Raw genomic sequence first — 19,620 nt, 5'->3', positions numbered from 1 at the left:
CCTAACTGCCTCTCCTGCTGACCTGGTCACTCCCACTACCTTCCCCTTCAGCCTAGTCACCACTCACTGCTCCCCCCTGCCAGCCTTATCGCCCCCAACTTCCCCCCTTGCCAGTCTGGTTGCCCCCAACTGCACCCCCCACTGACCTGGTCACCCCAAACAGCCTCCCCCCATTGCTGGCCTTGTCACCCCCAACTGCCCCCCTGCCAGCCTGGTCACCCCTCACAGCCCCCCACCAGCCTGGTCGGCCCACACAGCCTGCTTGTTCAGTCATTTGGTCCTGGGCTAGGCAATTGACACCTGAGGCTTGCCTGCACCTCGGGCCTGCCCTGAGCAGCTGGGGGTGCTGAGGGGACTGGGGACTCTGGAGGCAGGCATACGGAGGAGTGGGACCCGCCTGGGGGTGGGCCCAGCCATCATGCCGCAGCCATCTTTGTGAGGGTGTGACAGTCCATTAGCATATTCCCTCTTTATTAGATAGGCTGAATGAGAAAACCTAAAACTTAAAGAAAAGAGGCAGTTGGCTAGATAGCAATGGCACCCTCACCAGACTTCAGCGTCAGATCCCATTAAGCAGTGAGAGGGGGTCGGGCGGGGTGAACACTGCCCTCGAGCTGCACCCCTGCTTGCTCCATCCATGCCAGGCTTTCTTTGGCCCTGCCCACCGCCGGCTCTGCATGGCCATTCCCTGCCTGGCTCCCATTCCCATTGGCCCAACCTTCAGCACAACTGCCAACTGTGCATCTCATCTCCTTCCCACCTCCCATCTCAACAAGGACACCAGGCTCTTGACTTTGCTTTATTGTTCGTGGGACATGAGTTACAAACTGAGAGGCTGGGTGAGAAGGCAGCAAGGTGACCATCGTTACTAATTCTCCCTCTGGAGATGAGGAAACACATGCCAGACCCCAGGCCAGGGCCTAGGCGTGGGGGCTCTCAGAGCTTGGAGAAGGTGATGCTCTTCAGTTCCTTCTTCTCCATGGCTGCCTGGACAGACTTAACGATGTCCTGGGTTTGCAGCATGCTCATGTTCCAGGATGACTAGATAGAGAGGGCAGAGAATAATGTAAGGATAGGGCAAGACTGGAGTTGGACCAATAAAAAACGGGGACATAGCAGCACACCAATCAGAGGAAAAGGCCTGCAGAGGCCGCTGAGCTCTGATTGGTTGTTCTGGAATCAGAGAAGGGTTGTGATTGGCCAGATGGAGAGCATTACCATGAAATTGAGGCCCTCAGCCACTGAATGGTCACGGGAGTAGAGCAGGTTGATTTTGGTGCCCTGAACCGCCACAGGGCTCTTGCTGGAAATCTCGGCCGCCAGGTTGAAGGCTGCGTCCAGCATGACGTCCTTGTCTGGGAATATTCGGCTGCAAATGAAGAGCTTCTGGAATAGGGGGTCTGAGTAGGGTTCTCTACCTTCCCTCCCATATTAGAAGTGGCCAATCACAGTAGAAAGCAGACCCCCCCCCCCCATGAAATGAACCAATCCGGGCACGACACTCCAGAATAAAGAACTGACCACTCAGAGAGAGGAAGCCCCGTGCAATCCATGAATAAGAATTCACAGGGACCCAGAGAGCCCCACCCAGGCCTGGCTGGCCCTGAGCTCTTCGCCAGCACCGCCGCAGCCTACCTGACCAGCCCGCTGCTCAGGGCCTCGTCGGCCATCATCTTGCGGGCGGTGAAGGCCAGCTCGTTGACCAGGCTGCAGGAGGGCAGGGTTATCAGGGGCCAGCGGTCATCCCAGGTCCGGAGATGCCCTTCGGTCCCTTCCCCCAGGTTTCCCTACCCACCTCTGATTCCCGATGACTCTGGGCAGACGCTGCAGCGTTCCCACATCAGCAGCCAAACCCACATCCACCTCCTGCGGGAGCAATCCCGTTAGTTCTTGGTCTCTGCCAGTGAAATTCAGAGGTCTCACTTCACCCCTCACTCAAAGCTCCTCCCATTCCATTTCTTTCCCAAAGGAGATCCCTTCAGGCAGAGTCCACCTTCCAATTCCTCGGCCATCTCAATTCTTCCGGGTCTGTCACGTCTCTCTCCAGTGTGAAGGGCTTCTTAACCTAACCGTGCTTGGTTCACCCCGTTACTGCACCAATGGGCTCCATCCTGCCTCCCACCTCTGAGGCTCTGACTCCACAACGCAGCGTCCCCAGCCTGCTCCGTCCCCATTCTTTACCCACTCCTGACCTCACCTGGACTGCATGTCCTACCCTTTAATTCCTCCAGACCAAGCTTCCTTCTTAAGGGTCATTTCTGATGAGCTCTTCCATGAAGCCGTCTGGGCTCATTCCAGGCCCTCCCTCCTCATTCCCACCTCCTTAGCCTGACTGCCACTGCTCTGCCCTGACTCTGCCACTCTGCAGAAGCTCGGGAGGATGACTCACCTTCACCTGAAAGAAAGCATCCTGGGCACAGTACCGGATGTCACAGGCGGTGACGAGGTCCACACCTGGGAGGTAGAAGCCCTGGGCGCTAAAAAACTGTAAGGACCAACCCTCCGCCTAGGCCCAGGGGGTTGCAGTTTGGTACAAATTCCAACTAGCAACAGATCTGAGGCTGGAGGCCATTGGCTGAGGCAGAAGGGCGGCAGCCAATAGGCACACAGCCAGAATGAGTTCCCGGATGGGGGTTGTAAACTCACCTCCGCCAATGCAGCCCCCGTGGATGGCTGCAATCACGGGTTTGGGGCACTAGAAGCAAACAAGAGGGGCGGGGTCAGGGCTGGCCCAGGAGAGACGGACAGAAGGCGTGCCTTCCAGCGCCCCGTCACCTTCTCGATGACGCTGAAGGTCTCTTGGTATCTGGAGATGAGGTTACGCAGGTACCAGCTTATGCGAGCCACGTCATCTCCATGAGGCTGAAGGAGGTCCGAAGCCATGTCCACGAGGTCGATCCCTAGTGGGAGGCGTGAGGCGGCTCATGTAGCCTCCACTGGCCCCGCTGGACGTGAGAACCTAGGCTCAGCCTATTTGAACCCTCAAACCTCCGCAGTAGAGAAAGCAACTCACCCAGGGCTCAGCAACGGATGGTGAAATAAAAATTAATCTTTACTACTCACTTTTCCCTCACAACAATCTCTTACTATCTCCACTTTATGGGGGAAACTGAGGCACGGGAATTTAAGTCACTTGCCCAAGGTCATGCCTTTCACCATATGCCAGACAGCCTGGCAGTCAGGTTTTGGTTTGAGCAATCGAGTCAGTGCTGCTAGTGGTTCCTGAGCTGCAGCAATTCTGGGGCTCCAACTGCAAGACAATCCCAAACCTGACCTTTGCCCCACTTGTCAGTCTCCATGACCCCTACACTCTGGCTACCATCCGCCCCACAGTCTGCCGCCACACACAGCCAGGGCGAACGTGTAGACACTTCAGAGCCCTCTCTTCTGCCTTCCCAACCCACTTACTTAGAATAAAATGCAAGATTTTGCCAATACCTTACCAGCTGAACCCAAAAATCATTCCCAACCTATTCCTTTGGGCACACACGTCTCCAACAGTTGTTCCAACAACACAACACATTCCCCTCGAGGCCTTTGGGCCTCCTGTTCCCTCTGCACAGAACAGCCCTTCCCCCTGTTCTGATCCCAAGACAGGTTCCATCAGCTCGAAAGTCATCTCCTCAGAAAGGCCGGCTCTGGCTTCCTGGCTAAATAGCAGCTGTCACTTCCACCTCCTTCCTCTGCCTAGCGCTGGCCCTGCTGCCGCATAATGTGCTCATCTCCCTTAGTGCCCCTCTCCCATCTAGGATGAGAGTGCCAGGAGCCGGGGAATTTTGTCTTTGTCCACCTCTGTATCCCACTGGCTAAACAAAGTCTAGTACACAGTAGGAACTCAGTAAGTGAACAATACAGACAATTCCTGTCCTCATGGAGCTGCCCTTCTATGGGAAAGACAAACACATACAAAAACACATGTTGTCAGATGATGATAAATGTTAAAACTAAAGAAGGACAATGGAATGGAAAGTGGGTGTGCAGTGAGGACTCCTGCAGTATTGTATTGGGTGCCAGGGACCCACTCACTGAAAAGGTGACATTTGAATAAAGATATGGAGAAGAGGCCCTACCTAGTTTGGCTCAGTGGATAGAGCGTCAGCCTGCGGACTGAAGGGTCCCGGGTTTGATTCCGGTCGGGGGCACATGCCTGGATTGCAGGCTTGATCCCCAGTTGGGGGAGGGGGGCAACCAATCGATGATTCTCTCTCATCATTGATGTTTCATCTCTCTCTACCTACCTTTCCTCCTCTGAAATCAATAAAAATATATTAAAATAATAATAATAATAAAAATAAAAAGATGTGGAGAAGAGACAGGGTACAGGGACATCAGGGATAGGAGTTCCAAATGTCAGGACCAGCCAGGGGTAGAAATGCCCCTGGTCTGTGTGAGGACCTGGAGGAGGCAGGGTAGCAGAAGTAGAACGAGCAAGAAGGAAAGTGGGAAGAGTCACGGTCAGAAAGGGGACCGGGCCAGCAGTGTGGGGCCTCTGAGCCAGAGGAGGACTTCGGCTTTTACTCTGAGATAGAGCTATGGGACAGTTCTAAGCAGAATCATCCTTCACTTTTTTCCTCCTCAGCTTAATCACAGTCATCCTGCTGCCTGTCCTCTGCAATTTGGTTAACAAACCTGAAAAATCATTTCCATATACACCCACCCCCTCTCAGACTTTGTTGCCTCCACAGCTTGTTTAAATGAGACAGCAGTGTTAGCGATGAATGTGTGCAAGTTTAATATGCTTAAGATGGGATCCCCTGGCCCCAGCTGATTTGGCTCAATGGATAGAGTGCTGGCCTGTGGACTGAAGGGTTCCAGGTTTGATTCCCATCAAAGGCACAAGCCCAGATTGTGGGCTCGATTTCCAAGAGGGGCGAGGCGCGCAGGAAGCACCAAATCAATGATTCTCTCTCATCATTGATGTTTCTCTCTCTCCCTCTCTGAAATCAATAAAATATATTTAAATAAATAGATGGGACTCTGGTCACTTCATCCTCTGGGCCTTGGGTTTCTTCTCTGTAAAATGAGGGTAAAGTCCTGCTGAGAGCTGATAAGGCTGCAAGACTTCAAGGAGACGAAGCTTTAAGCGGGGCCTGGCACTTAGGGCATCACACGTTGCTATTACAGACTCCATTTCAGTAGAGGCCAGAACCTGGATCAGTCTGAGCGCTTCTTCCACGCCATGTCTGAGAAGTCCGAGTGACTCATGGGAGCCACACTTACTGCCAGACAAGCCCAGCTTGGCACCTTGTGATCCCTGCCTCCACTGGTTTTTCTGGTTTACCTGTACTATCTGGACCTGCAGACTGGCTTTTACAACCCTGTGAAGTAAGGGCCCCGACCAGAAGGCAAGGTGTTCCCCTCCACAGTAAGAACCATGCCCTGCAGTGAAGTCCGCCATCACATTCTCCTGAGAATCTTGAAATGTTCCAGGTATCATTCACAATCATAATGAAGTTATTCATAATCACAAATAACAGCTCCATCAAAAAAGTTTTCCATGTATTGATGTTTTAGGAATCTGCACTCATTGAATCCTCACAGAATCCTGAGCTGGGCGCTGTTACCACCATTCTCTTTAGAGGAGGAAAATAAAACACAGAGCTGAAGGGGGGTGTGCAGGAGGCACAGTGGGAGTGGCTCTGGGACCAGAGCCCTGGCTTTGAACCAGCGTGTCAGTCCAGACTGTAATCCTGGGTTACAGTCACTTAGGGGTGTATCGGCGGGCCTCGGCAGCCAGGCAGCTCCAGGTCAGAAATCCTGGCTCTGCCACTTATCACCTGTGAGAACTGGGCATTTCGTCCTCCCTCTGGGCTGGAGTTTCAGCATATATACTATTATAGTAAAATGGGGATGAAAACTGAACCTGTCTCCTAGGGCTGTGGGAGAATAAATGGGTGAAATGCGATGACACCTCACACCTCACAAATGCTACAATAAGTATGGGCTATTGCCTTTTTTTTTTTTTTTAATATATATTTTATTGATTTTTACAGAGAGGAAGGGAGAGAGATACAGAGTTAGAAACATCCATGAGAGAGAGTCATCGGTCAGCTGCCTCTTGCACACCCCCTACTGGAGATATGCCCGCAACCAAGGTACATGCCCTTGACCGGAATCGAACCCGGGACCTTTCAGTCCCCAAGCCGACGCTCTATCCATTGAGCCAAACCGGTTTCGGCTTTTTTTTTTTTTTTTTTTTTAATCCTCACTTAAGGATATTTTTTCCATTGCTTTTCAGAAAGAGTGGGAAGGAGGGAGGAAGGCAGGGAGCGGGAAGAGGGAGGAAGAGGAGAGAGAGAAAAGCATTGAGGTGAGAGATGCTGATTAGTTGCCTCCTATACTCCTGGGGCACTCTGACTTAGGTATGTGCCCATGACAAGAAATCAAACCTGTAACCTTTTGGTGATGAGCTGCCGCTTTAACCACTGAACAACATCGGCCTGGGATTCATGGTCTTCCAAGAGATGCCTGCATATTATTCCAACATGGTGGGGAGCAAAGGCGGGCTGGTCCCTCTTCACTGAGGAGAAACCTGGAGAACTAGGTGCTGTGAGCGCTGAGGAGTGAGATGACTTTCTGAATACAAGCTTCATTCTGATTAAGAACTTTTAAAAAAATCCTCACTCAAGTACATGCTTTTTTATTTTATTTATTTATTTATTTATTTATTTATTTATTTATTTAAAAATATATTTTTATTGACTTTAGAGAGAGGGGAAGGGGGAGAGGAGGAAGGGGGGAGGAAGAAAGAGAAAGGGAGGGAGGGGGAAGGGAGGGAGAGAGAGAGAGAGAGAAGGAGAGAGAGAGAGACATTGATGTGAGAGAGGCCCTTCAATTGGTTGCTTCCTGCACATGCCCCGACCAGGGGCCAGGGGTTGAGCCTGCAACCGAGGTACGTGCCATTGGAATAAATCCTGTGAGCCTTTAGTCTGTGAGCCAACGCTCTATCCACTGAGCAAAACTGGCTAGAGCAATATGTTCTTTTTATAACAAGACAAATTATAAATTGGTTTATTACTAAGACTGTGACTGGAATGTCATTTTTAAAAATATATTTTTAAAATTTATTTCAGAGAGGAAGGGAGAAGAGATAGAGGTATCAATGATGAGAGAGAATCCTTGATTAGCTGCCTCCTGCACACACTCTCCTGGAGATGGAGCCCACAACCTGGGCATGTGCCATTGACTGGAACTGAACCTGAGACCCTTCAGTCTGCAGGCCGATGCTCTATCCACTGGGCCAAACCGGCTAAGGCTGAAATGTCATTTTTTACATAGACATGCACTGACTCAGATGTCACCAGAAAGTTTTAAGGAATTATTATTGAATCTGGAAGCTGATAAAAGCCCCTTGGAAAATGGCCTGGTACCCACTTCCATGGTTCACATTAGTTTTTCCAGATAAGGAACAAAGGTTGCTTTCTTGGGAGACAACAAGGAAAGAACCTTGAGAACCTGAGGAATTCACCCAAATCAATAGGTATTGCAAGCAAATGCTGGTGGCAACTATATGGCTTGGCTTCTAGCCCTAGAGGCTAAAGGTCATCTGGAGATTCCTTATAAAACTCCAGCAAAGCAGATTTAAAAGAACTTATATGATCAATTACTATTCTTGTCATACTCTCTCCCTCCCTCTCCACCTCCCACCCCCACCCACTTTCTAAACATCAATGGGAAGCTGAAGCTGGTTTGGCTCAGTGGATAGAGCATCAGCCTGTGGACTGAAGGGTCCCTGGTTCAATTCTGGTCAAGGGCATGTACCTTGGTTGCAGGCACATCCCCAGTGTGCAAGAGGCAGCTGATCGACAACTCTCTCTCATTGATGTTTCTGACTCTCTATCTCTCTCCCTTCCTCTTTGTAAAAAAATCAATAAAATATATTAAATAAATAAATAAATAAATAAATAAAAATAAAAATCAATGGGAAAATATCTTCGGCTGAGGTAGGGAGAAAAATATGTTTCAACATGAGCAATGCTTGTTAAATAGGGTTGTCAGCAGATTCTAACTTCTCCTTTTATCATTTTATTTAAAACATTCAAATTCAGCTCAGCTGGTGCTGCTCAGTGATTGAGCATTGACCCATGAACCAGGAGGTCATGGTTCAATTCTAGATCAGGCACATGGCTGGGTTGTGAGCTCGATTCCCAGTATGGGGGCATGTAGGAGGCAGCCGATTGGTGATTCTCTTTCATCACTGATGTTTCTCTCTTCCCCTCTCTGAAATCAATTAAAAAAAATTTTTTTAATAAAATAAAATATTCAAATTCAGAAATTAGTCCAACTGAGCATGACAACATGACTTAAGGTCCTTAAACTCTGAGAATCTTTTTTTTTTTTTTTTTTTTTTTTTTTTGTCACTAAAGTGTGTTATAATAACATGCTTTCATGTAATTACCCAACACACATGAAATGATTCCCAGTTCCATGTCTCTTGGATCTTTTGATTGTCCCTCAGGTCTGTTCCTGAAATGGTAATTCCCATGGACCAGATCCACTGATTCCTTTGTCATCTCTATTATGCTAAGCCCATCCAGTTAGTTTTACAATTTCTGATAATGTAGATTAGAGTTTTCAAATTTCCATTTGGTTCTTTATATATATATTACCATTTCTCTGCTGAACTTATATGTCTTTCTATTTATTATGAGTATATCTTTCTTTGTGCTATTGAGCTTAGTTGTAGTTGCTGCTTTAAAATCTTTGTCTCCTTATTTCAACATCTGGGTCACCTTTAGGTCAATCTCTGTTTTTTTATCTTATCTTTTGGAAAAAAATAGGTCTTTTGAAAAAAAAATTATTTTTCTTTGTATTTGGAGTGATTTTGTATTGTATCCTAGATATTGGGATATTGAAAAATGTTGTGGAAACTTTGGATCCTACTATAGAACTCCAAAGAGATTCCTGTTTTATCAGCTTAGTTGGAATCAGCTTTTAAATCTTTTGGGCTGCATAATCAGCAATAAATTTGGGCAAAGTTTATATACAGAATTTGGAGCTCCCCTCTCTGGCTGTCTCCTTTCCTTTGTGGAATTTACTTCCTTACTTTCAGCAGCTGGCATCACTCTGACTCTGTCTTCTGGTTCTACAAGCACAACTTTAGCTTGGCCTTGGACTAAAAGCTCTAAAAACTGGTAATTGCCTCACTGCCAGGACCTTTCTTTAAGTAACAGCTCTCTTTAGAATCTTCCCTGTGCTGTCCAGTAGCTGTTTGAATCTTGTCCAACCAGAGCACATAGTTGTCATCTGTGAGATGAAGTGAGGCATCACATAAAGATTTCTGACTTGTGGAGAGATCAAAGATGGTGGCGTAAGTAAACATCTAAACTGCTGCCGTGCACAACAATTTCAAAACTACAACTAAAAGACAAAATGCCCATCACCCAGGACCACGGGAAAGCTGGCTGAGTGGAACCTCTACAACTAGACTGAAAGAGAAAAGAGCATTCAGGGCAGAAGCGCTGAAAAACTGAGGTGCCGGGGCACATGTGCGATATGGGCTGGCGGCAGATCCCGCCTGTCAGAGGGTGTTGCTTTCTTCAACCCGAAGAGAGAAATTCAGTATCTAGGGAGAAGCTAGACTGTCTGCCATTGGGTCAGAAAGCGAGGGTGGCTTGCCATGCCATAGCCTAATGATGCCCTGAGACTCAGCCCTGCACAATCTACAAATACACCCAAGCTCCAAGCAGCGGCTTTTTCTTTTTTTCTTTCTTTCTTTTTTTTTTTTTTTTTTTAAATATATTTTATTGATTTTTTACAGAGAGGAGGAGAGAGGGATAGAGAGCTAGAAACGTCGATGAGAGAGAAAAATCGACCAGCTGCCTCTTACACACCCCCTACCGGGGATGTGCCTGCAACCAATGTACATGCCCTTGACAGGAATCGAACCTGGGACCTTTCAGTCCGCAGACCGACGAAAGCAGCGGCTTTTTCATATGAATGGCCTTCTCTAGTGCAGTTTAACCTAGCAAACTTGCAACCTGGTGCAGACAGCTCCAAGCTCCAAGCAGGACTGTGGTTCTCACTGTAGCTCCTGCAGGGTGGCCTCAGACAGTAGCTGAACTGCACCCCATTGGAGATTCAGTGTATCTAGTGGTCAGTGTGAGACACCAGATTTCAACTCCTCACATCCATAAGTGACACATTGGGGAGGCAGACTCAGTGAGCACCAAAGCCCCACTGATACAAGGCCTGCACCATAAGCGTGTCTCCAGCGCAGCAGTTCTTCCATTATAGACACAGTGGATCCTCACAGCTAATTAGCCTGAAGGTCAGTTCCTCCCAATGTACCAATAGCAATCAAGGCTTAACTATACCAAGACTTTGCATTCAGCCCACTAAGGGGTGTACCAAGAGCTTGGGTGATTGGGGAAGCTGAGCTACTGTCCCCTATAGGTCACCTACCACACAAAGCCACTCCATCAACATAGGGAGACAACCAAAATGTGGAGACACAGAAGCATGTCACGAATGGGAAAGATGGAGGAATGTAAACTACTGGACGTCACAGAGGTCAGAATCACATTTATAAGGTTACTCAAGAAACTCTAAAAACTGCTGAGAAACTTGAAGAGACCTTCAATGACATTAATGAGAATGGAAAAAAAAGAAAAGAAAAAAAAGGAAAAGGACCAGTCATAAATTAAGCATACACTGTCTGAAATAAAGAATATACAGAAACTCAATTGTAGATCAATGTACCCAAGAGTCAAACCAAAAATCTGAAATATGAGGAAGACCTACAGGACATCTACCATACAAGGCTATTTACCAATTCCAGGAGACATACCAACTGTACCTCGTACACAGCAACAAACATAGGAAAGCAGCCAAAATGTGGAGATAGCCCTAAGCAGTTTGGCTCAGTGGATAGAGCATTGGCCTGCGGACTCGAGAGTCCCAGTTTCGATTCCAGTTAAGGGCATGTACCTTGGTTGTGGGCACATCCCCAGTAGGGGGTGTGCAGGAGGCAGCTAATCAATGTTTCACTCTCATCAATGTTTCTAACTCTCTTTCCCTCTCCCTTCCTCTCTGTAAAAAGTCAATGAAATATATTTTTTTTAAATGTGAAGACAAAGCAACATCATGAATGAAAGAACTGAAGAAATCTCCAGAAAAAACAACTAAATGAAATGGAAGCAAGCAAACTACTAGATATAGAGTTTAAAAAAATGGTTATAGTCCTAGCCAGCTGCCCTATATTCCTCAAGATTAGAAATGATCAAAAGAAAGGAAGTGGGGGGGGTCATAACCACATAGGAACTTCATTTCGAAGTTTAAAAAAAAAAAAAAAAATATATATATATATATATATATATATATATATATATATATATATATATATATTTTATTGATTATTTTACAGAGAGGACGGGAGAGAGACAGAGAGCTAGAAACATCGATGAGAGAGAAACATCGACCAGCTGCCTCCTGCACACCCCCTACCGGGGATGTGCCCGCAAACAATGTACATGCCCTTGACCGGAATCGAACCTGGGACCTTTCAGTCCACAGACCGACGCTCTATCCACTGAGCTAAATCGGTTTCGGCTCATTTCGAAGTTTCTTAAGACCTTCTCTCCTTTCTTTCCTTTGATTAAAACTGGCCTCATTTAGTCCACTGACTCATCTGCCTTCTTCTCCCTTGAAGTACCACTCCCTTAGTCATTAAGCCCTCAGGGCAATGAGGTTCTGATTGGCACCAAATAATCCTATGAAAAAGCTTCAGGTCTACTGATCACAGAGACAGTTTCTGTCAAACTAGAGATATCTGGACTTCAGTTGTGTTTCCGTTTTAGGCCCAGAAAAGCAGCCAACCCACATCATGGCTGACATCAGGACCAGATACACAGATCAACTATCCCCTACCCAATCATCTACCAATCAGTAGAGACCATGACCCTGACCGCAACCTTAACTCCCTGAGTCATCATGATTAATACTTTTTCCCCTGTATGACCTATTCCCTGGAAGCCATCCAGGAGCCAGGTCTTTAACTATTAGCTAACCTGTTTCTGGGTGTAAATAAACCTTTACTTTCTTTGCTGCATTAAAAAAAAAAAGAAAAGAAAAAAGCATTTATCTATACCTAGAGGTAAGGGGGGCAGGTGGGGATGGAGAGCATCTCATACCTGAAGTGAACATTTTTCCTTCACCAGAGATCACCACAGCCCGACAGTCAGCATCTTGCGCTATCTTGTTGAAGCACTCCACCATCTCGCTGTGGAGGGTCAAGGAGTGAGGAAGGCCTGTGTCTGGGGTGGGAATCCCCTACCTTCATGTCCAACTGTCTCCCATACCCCACCCCGAGCCAATCCCTCAGCCTCTGCCTCCTCCTGCAGGTAGGCCTCCAGGATCTGTAGGCCAGACCTCCAGAAGGCCTTGTTCATGGCATTCCTTTTCTCCGGCCGATTAAGCTGCACATGCAGAATGTGTCTCTGGGCAGCTGTCACCCGAAGGGACTCATAGTTGTGGTGTGGGGCTTCACTGGGGGCTGCTCTGGAGGCCTCATCTTGTGCAGAGGAGCTCATGGGGCGAAGGCTAAGGTTGAGACCCAGGTGGGTGGGGGCTGTCAGTCCTGAGGAGACAAAGAAAAGAAGAGCCTTTGATGACCCCTTATTGGGTGCACAGCACCTTCAAGAGCAGAGGGCACACAATCTCAGTGACACTAGACTGGGGGGCACGGGACCCTTAGATACCTCAGTGTAGGTAAATACAGTTTTAAGGTTAGGGGTGCAATTATCAGCGATCTCGATGTGAGAACCACTTCAGACCCTCGGTTGTGGAACTGACCCCAGGTTAGGGACGGAGCGCCCTCAGCGACCCCACTCTAAGACACAGGCTTGTAGAACTGGAGAATCCTGGGATGGGGCGCTCGATCCCTGAGTCAAAGGGACCGGACCCTGCTGGGCCAGAAAAGCCTCCCCGTCACATGACTTCTAGGACCCCGGTGACTCACGCCGCAGCGGCAGGTCGCGGAATCTGCGTGAAGCCGCCATCGCCGCCGCCATTGCTGCTGAGTAGCTGAGTAACGCGATACGAGGAAACCAAAGGGGCGGGAACAAAGGCAGCCATGTTGAGGGAGGGCATCAGATGCAGCCGGAAGGCGAGACGCCCCGCCTCCCGCCATCTTTACTAAGGGCAACAGGAAATAGCCGGTCTTCAGTAGAAGGGCCCCTTTGACCCAGTAAGAATCTGGCCTAATGGACATTCCTGCATAAAGTTCATCACAACGCTGTTTTATAATGGTGCTGTTTTATAATGGTGTTAAAACTGGAGACAGCTGGCCGGGACCGGTTTGGCTCAGTGGATGGAGCTTCGGCCTGCAGACTGAAAGGTCCCGGGTTCGATTCTGGTCAAGGGCATGTACCTTGGTTGCGGACACATCCCCAGTGGGGGGTGTGCAAGAGGGAGCTGGTCGATGTTTCTCTCTCATCGACGTTTCTAACTCTCTGTCCCTCTCAATTCCTCTGTGTAAAATCAATAAAATATATTTAAAACAAACAAACAAAAAACAAACAAACACTGGAGACAGCTGAAATGTCCAAGGACATAATGGCAGAATAACTGCAGCCCTGACCATTAACTAATGCCATGTTAACTAAAAAGAAAACTTACCAGGTAGTTTACCCATATCAGAATAGGGCCAACATTAAGTTCTGACTATATATATTTAAAACTCCCACACCACCAGTGGCCTGGAGCAACAGAAGCCAGGCCCGGAGCAGCTAGGTCCAGAACAGCTCGCTCCTCACCTGCCCATGCCCAGGGCTGCTTCTCAGACATGGCTGGAAACTTTTGGGGAAACTTGAGGGTCTGCTGAATCAAGTGATGAAGGCTTAGATCTGGATGTGTCCAGTTGTTGTAGCTCTGGGGTGTTGATCTGTGAGTGCCTTGTGTGGGGTCTGGATGAGGTTGGTTGATCTATTTGGAATTGTCTTTTGTGTGAAGTGTATCCTTGGGCATGTGGAGGTATTATTGATTTGAGAAAATGCTAAGTAATTGATTTACTACCTGAAAAATTTAAAGTTCTGAAAGTTTAAGGTCTCTTGCCAAAAAGAGGTTTTAAAGCTAACACCTTAATTTTAATGGAGAAAGGGGAGGACAAGCCCTTCCCACCCAGAACAGGTAATCCAATTCCAACCAGCAGCTATCTTTAAACAATGTGTTCATTTACATTTGAATGGCTATGCCTGTTGATAGCCCAAGGGCAAGTTTACATGTAAACAAGTTTGCTTCTCAGTTTCCAGGGCATTAAAAACAAGGTTTAAAATTATTAGATTTTAAAATGTATTCTTAAAAATATAAAAGTTTATTAATTAAAAAAAAAAAGGAAATTAAAAAACCTGATGAACAATAAAAAAAAAAAAATAAAAAAAAAAAAATAAAATAAAACTCCCACACCACCTCCAGGTTCTATTTTCCTTTGTACACAGGAACCTGGGGCTGGGGCAGTCAGTATTTCATGGTCTCTAGGCTTCAGAAGTGCTGAAGAGGAGATTTATGTGAATCTTAAGTCTATGTTCTTAAAATTAATTTCCCCAAAATAAAATAAACTTCTATGGAAAATGCATGTAATGCAAGAACACAAGTGCTATAAAAATGCTTGTTAGGGAGATGTTCACCAGGAAGTAAATGGATGTCTCTGAGCAAATGGAATTATAGGGAATACCTTGCCTTCTTAATAAAATGTCATAGGCAGGATCTGTTGGAAAAACAGAACCAGTGACTGTCCATCGACAGAGAACTGTTATCTATGCAAAGGAAACTCTGAAACCGCATGCAAATACCAAGATATGAGAGAGAAAAATGTAAAGGTGTTGAAATAGCCCTAGTCAGTTCGGCCAGGGGACTGAAGGGTCGATTCTGGTCAAGGACACATGCCCAGGTTGAGGGCTCAATACCCAGTGGGGGGAATGCAGGAGACAGACCATCAATGATTCTCTCTTCATTGATGTTTCTCTCTCTCCCTCTCCCTTCTTCTCTTAAATCAAAAAAAATAATTAACATTTAGTATTTTCAGCAAAAAACTTACAGCACGCTGTATGTGCATATAATATATATGTAAAGTATCTATAGGAGAATAAAAACTGCTACAAGGAATAAGTGGCTGCTAATTTACTTTATGATGGCCAGTGTGGCTCAGTGGTTGAATGTCAGTCCATGAACCCAGTTTGATTCATCAGGACATGTGAACATACCTGGGGTTGCAGGCTCAACCCCCCAGTGGGGGTGTGCAGGAAGCAGCAGATTTGATTTTAGAGAGTGGAAGGGAGGAGAGACAGAGATTAGTTCCCTCTTGCACTTACCTGGACCAAGGCTGGGATTGAGCCTACACCAAGGTATGAGCCCTTGAGCTTGGAGCAACACTCTACCCATGGAACCAAAATGGCTAGGGCCATCAATGTTTCTATCCTCTCCCTTCCTCCCTCCAAAATCAATAAAATTATATTTTTAAAGAAAAAATGTCATAGGAGATTTTGAAGTTTGTGGCTGCAAGGTGGACTACTTTCTCCTTGTTCTATTTTGAAACTGTCCCATATGAAGCAGTTTGATCTGACAAATGTCATGTCTTCAATAATGTAAATCTGAGTTTCAAAACTTCACAGTAAATTTTGAAAGTGGGATCTTTTTCAAGAGGACATGCATGGCTCTGGCCGATTTGCCTCAGTGGATAGAGTTTCCGCCTATGGATTGAAACTAGATTTGATTCTAGGTAAGGGCATGTACCTTGGTTTCAGGTACATCCCCACTGGGAGGTGTGCAAGAGGCAGCTGATTGATGTTTCTCTCTCTATCCCTCTCCCTTATTCTCTCTATATATATTTAAAAAAATTTTTTTTTTAAGAGCACATGCATGAACAAAGTGCTGTATTTTTTACTTGCTCCTCTACCGATTGCCTCTTATATCATGAGTCTTAAAGCAGGCTCCTTCCAGGTTGCTACTCCTTACCCCCACATACACATTTACAACTGGGGAGTACCTATCACATTGCAATTATATATAAAAATTTTTTTATTTTTATTTTTTTTAACTCTGAGTAGTGAAATCGCATGTAATTTTTTTCACTTCTTTATGCTTTTCTGTATTTTACCCAACAAGTGCTAATTATTTTCATTATAAAATTGTTACATGTGAAACCTAGTTTTCCTAAAAGTAATTTTAAAACTTTTGCTTCTGCATTATAGAGTAGACTCTGAAGTGATTAGTCCCAGGCTTTCTGGGTTATATAGATTTTTTTAATCTAGCCATTCCACTGCTAGCAATAAACTTATATAATACCAAGTAATTTGGCTAAGATATTTATATCAAGATATTCAGCATATCCAGTCTGCAGTAACAAAAAGTTGGAACTTATATTTGGGACCAGGTAAATTCTAATGCAACAACACATGATGCCACAGCAGGGGTAAAAATAAGTTGCTTTGTATGTGATTATGATATACAACACTGTAAAGCACAAGTAATCTTTATTAAAAACAAGTAGTGATTGACAGAAGAAAGGGAGGGCAGGAACTGAGTGGAGGTTGTCAAAATGGGGGTGAAGGAATGGGGACATCTGTGATGGTATCAATAAAAAAGTCAAAGTTCCTTACTAGGAATAAAAAAAAAATACTAACCACTGACCTAGGTCAGTGGTTAGTATCAACACACACATGGAAGGGTCATGGGCTTAATTCCTGGTCAAGAGCACACACCTGGGCTGCAGGTTCCATCCTCGCCCAGGCTGGGGGCAGGTGGTGGAGGCAATCAATCAATGTCTCTTTCACATCTCCCCCCTACAACTCTAAAAATCAATGGGAGCCAGAACAGGTTTGGCTCAGTGGATAGAGTGTCGGCCTGCGGACTGAGAGGTCCCGGGATTGATTCCAGTCAAGGGCATGTAGTACCTTAGTTGCGGGCATATCCCCAGTATGGGGTGTGCAAGAGGCAGCTGATTGATGACTCTCTCTCATTGATGTTTCTAACTCTCTATCCCTCTCTCTTCCTGTCTGTAAAATATCAATAAAAAATATTTTTTAAAAAATAAAATAAAAATGGGAAAAAATATCCTCAGTGAGGGGAAAAAAGGAGACCTATGTTAATACTTTCAACAATAAAGATTTATTTTAAAAAAGCACAAATGTTGCCCAGCCAGTGATAGCTTTGCTGGGTAGAGTATTTTTGGCTGTAGGTTCTTGCTATTCATCACCTTGAATATTTCTTGCCATTCCTGTCTGGCCTGCGTGGTTTCTGTTGAGAAACCAGCTGACAATCGTATGGGTGCTCCTTTATAGGTAACTGTTTCTCTCTTGCTGCTTTTAACATTCTCCTTGTCTTTTGCTCTTGGAATTTTATGATGTGTCTTGGTGTGGTCCTCTTTGAATTCCTTTTGTTTGGGGTTCTGTACGCTTCCTGGACTTGTAAGTCTATTTCTTTCCCCAGGTGGGGGAAATTTTCTGTCATTCTTTTTTTTTATTCTGAATTTTATTTTATTTTAGTCTTTTATTTTATTTATTTTTACATATTTTATTGATTTTTCCCCCCTCCCTCCCTCAAATCCCCTTCCTCCCCAGAGCTTTATGTTGTCATTATTTCTTTCAATATGTTTTCGGTATCTTGCTCTCTGTCATCTTTTGGGATGCCCATAATACTGTTGTTGGTTCACTTAAAAGTTGTCCCAGACACTATCTTCAACTTTCTGGATTCTCGTCTTCTTGCTTCTGTGGAGGAGTGTCTTCTGGCTCTTTGTGTTCCAAATCTTTGACTTGATCCTTGCAATCTTCCATTCTGTTTTTAGGACTCTGTACAATATTTTTTTATTTCAGAGAATGTATCCTTTATTATTTCTAGTTGATCCCTTTTTATATCTTCATAGGTCTTATCGGCCTCTTCTAGATTCTTGAAAAACCTTATAAGCGTGGTTTTGAACTCTATATCTAGTCGCTTTTTGTCCTCCATTTCTTTCATTTGTGATGTCTCCTTGTCTCGGCATTTTCGCTGCTTCCCGGGTGGGAGGATCAGCTGTATCTATGCCAGGAGACAGCTTTATTCGGCTAGATTTGGAAAACTGCCTTTCATGGTGGAGCCTACAGCCTTGGCTTCTGGTTAGCCCCGCCTTATGAGGCTCCCGAGTCTGTTCCTCGGTGTCCTTTGGTACTCGCTGCAAATACCTCTGAGAGAAAGGTGGCCTCTAGTTTTGCCCGCTACCACAGTCTAGTCTCTACCGCAATGAGCCCAGAACTGGGGTTCAGTGCAGTTGGAAGTGGGGTCATTCTGCTAGGGCAATCCAGCGGCTCAATCAATAGTCTGTCCTCTGCGCGATATGTGCGTGACTTGAGCGCTCTGCCTTTCACCGCTCCTCTGAGCTTACAGTTCAGATTTCCTCTGTGAGTCCGGGGCCCGAGGGTCTTGCCCAGAACTGGGGTTCAGCACAGTCCGGAGCTTTTATCTCCTTCCCACTAGGGAACACCAGCCAAGCACTCAACGGCTCCTCCTCTCTGACTCCGCCCCCTCCCCACACACACACCGTCTCCATACTTTAGGCTTTTACAGCTCCTCTGATTTTCCTTCTGGTTTTCTCTTTCCTCCTAGTTGTAGAATTTCCAGTTAACTTTCCTGTAGTTCTGAATGTCTACTTTATATTTATTTTTTGAAATTGTGTGAGGCTGCAGCTAGGCATTTACCTATGCAGCCATCTTGCTTTCTCCCTCCATATACGGTATTTTTATACGGTATGACACCCGCCCCCCTTTCCTACCCAAAATTAAAAAATCAGTATTTTTAACATTTTGCTGGTTTTCCTTTAAGGCCTTTTTTTTTTTTTTGGCATCTTAAGGAGTTGTAATTTGTTTTCTCCACTGACTGACCATACACTCAGCAAGAAGTCCCAATTGTCTCTCTGCAGCTCTATTTCCATAGCTAATTACATTGTTTGAATTTTGCAGAGTAAGACAATCACTTAACAATATTTATCTTTTAAAAAATATATATTTTGTAGGGGCCTATCTGCCAGGCGCCCTTTTAACCCACAGGCCTGTTACTCTGCCGACTGTAAAAGCTGGGGAGAGCCATGTCATGGTTGTTGTATTTATAATATTTTGAGATAAATAAAATAAAAATATATATTTTATTTTTTACAGAGGGAGAGGGATAGAGAGAAGCATCAAAGAGAAAAACATCTATCAGCTGCTTCCTGCACCCCCCCCCCCCAGGGATATGCCCAAAACCAAGGTATATATAACCTTGCCCTGAGTTGAACCTGGGACCCTTTACTCTACAGGCAGACTATCCACTGAGCCAAACCAGTTAGGACTCTTTCTTTTAAATATATTTTATTGATTTTTCACACAGAGGAAGGGAGAGGGATAAAGAGCTAGAAACATCAATGAGAGAGAAACATCAACCAACTGCTTCCTGCACACCCCCCATTGGGGATGTGCCTGCAACCAAGGTACATGCCCTAGTGGAATCGATGCCAAGACCCTTCAGTTGGCAGATAACGCTCTATCCACTGAGCCAAACCGGTTTCAGCAGGGCTTTCTTTTTATTTTTTGTCATCTTTATGGGCTCAGAATGCTCTGGTCCTTATTGTATCTCCGCACTCTCCACCTCCAATTACAGCACCAGCTGACCAATAAC

General features: G+C 45.7%; 1 protein-coding gene across 1 annotated transcript; it reads right to left on the bottom strand.

Annotated features, from left to right (window-relative positions):
* Positions 1–792: 792 nt before the first annotated feature.
* On the bottom strand, positions 793–13,110 carry ECH1 (enoyl-CoA hydratase 1). The gene is made up of 10 exons (XM_036408366.2): positions 12,959–13,110; positions 12,370–12,577; positions 12,132–12,220; positions 2,776–2,900; positions 2,647–2,695; positions 2,390–2,454; positions 1,796–1,866; positions 1,636–1,707; positions 1,219–1,369; positions 793–1,041 (listed from the first exon to the last, which is right to left on the bottom strand). Exons 1-10 carry the CDS (start codon positions 13,008–13,010, stop codon positions 937–939), a joined length of 987 nt encoding a protein of 328 aa, XP_036264259.1. The 5' UTR covers positions 13,011–13,110; the 3' UTR covers positions 793–936.
* Between the last annotated feature and the right edge of the window lie 6,510 nt (positions 13,111–19,620).

Source organism: Pipistrellus kuhlii, unplaced genomic scaffold, assembly GCF_014108245.1.
Source record: "Pipistrellus kuhlii isolate mPipKuh1 unplaced genomic scaffold, mPipKuh1.p scaffold_m20_p_38, whole genome shotgun sequence".
Taxonomy (NCBI): Eukaryota; Metazoa; Chordata; class Mammalia; order Chiroptera; family Vespertilionidae; genus Pipistrellus; species Pipistrellus kuhlii.
The sequence above is the reverse complement of the archived record's forward strand: the minus strand, read 5'-3'. Positions and strand labels throughout refer to the sequence as shown.

What these genes read in the sequence shown, in the direction of transcription:
- ECH1 (XM_036408366.2), bottom strand. Translation starts at nt 13,010, where the DNA reads ATGGCGGCGGCGATGGCGGCTTCACGCAGATTCCGCGACCTGCCGCTG. An exon ending in CCGCGACCTGCCGCTGCGGC is followed by an intron (nt 12,578 to 12,958) that starts GTGAGTCACCGG and finishes TTGTCTCCTCAG; the next exon opens with GACTGACAGCCCCCACCCAC. An exon ending in AGGAAAAATGTTCACTTCAG is followed by an intron (nt 2,901 to 12,131) that starts GTATGAGATGCT and finishes GCCTCCCACTAG; the next exon opens with GGATCGACCTCGTGGACATG.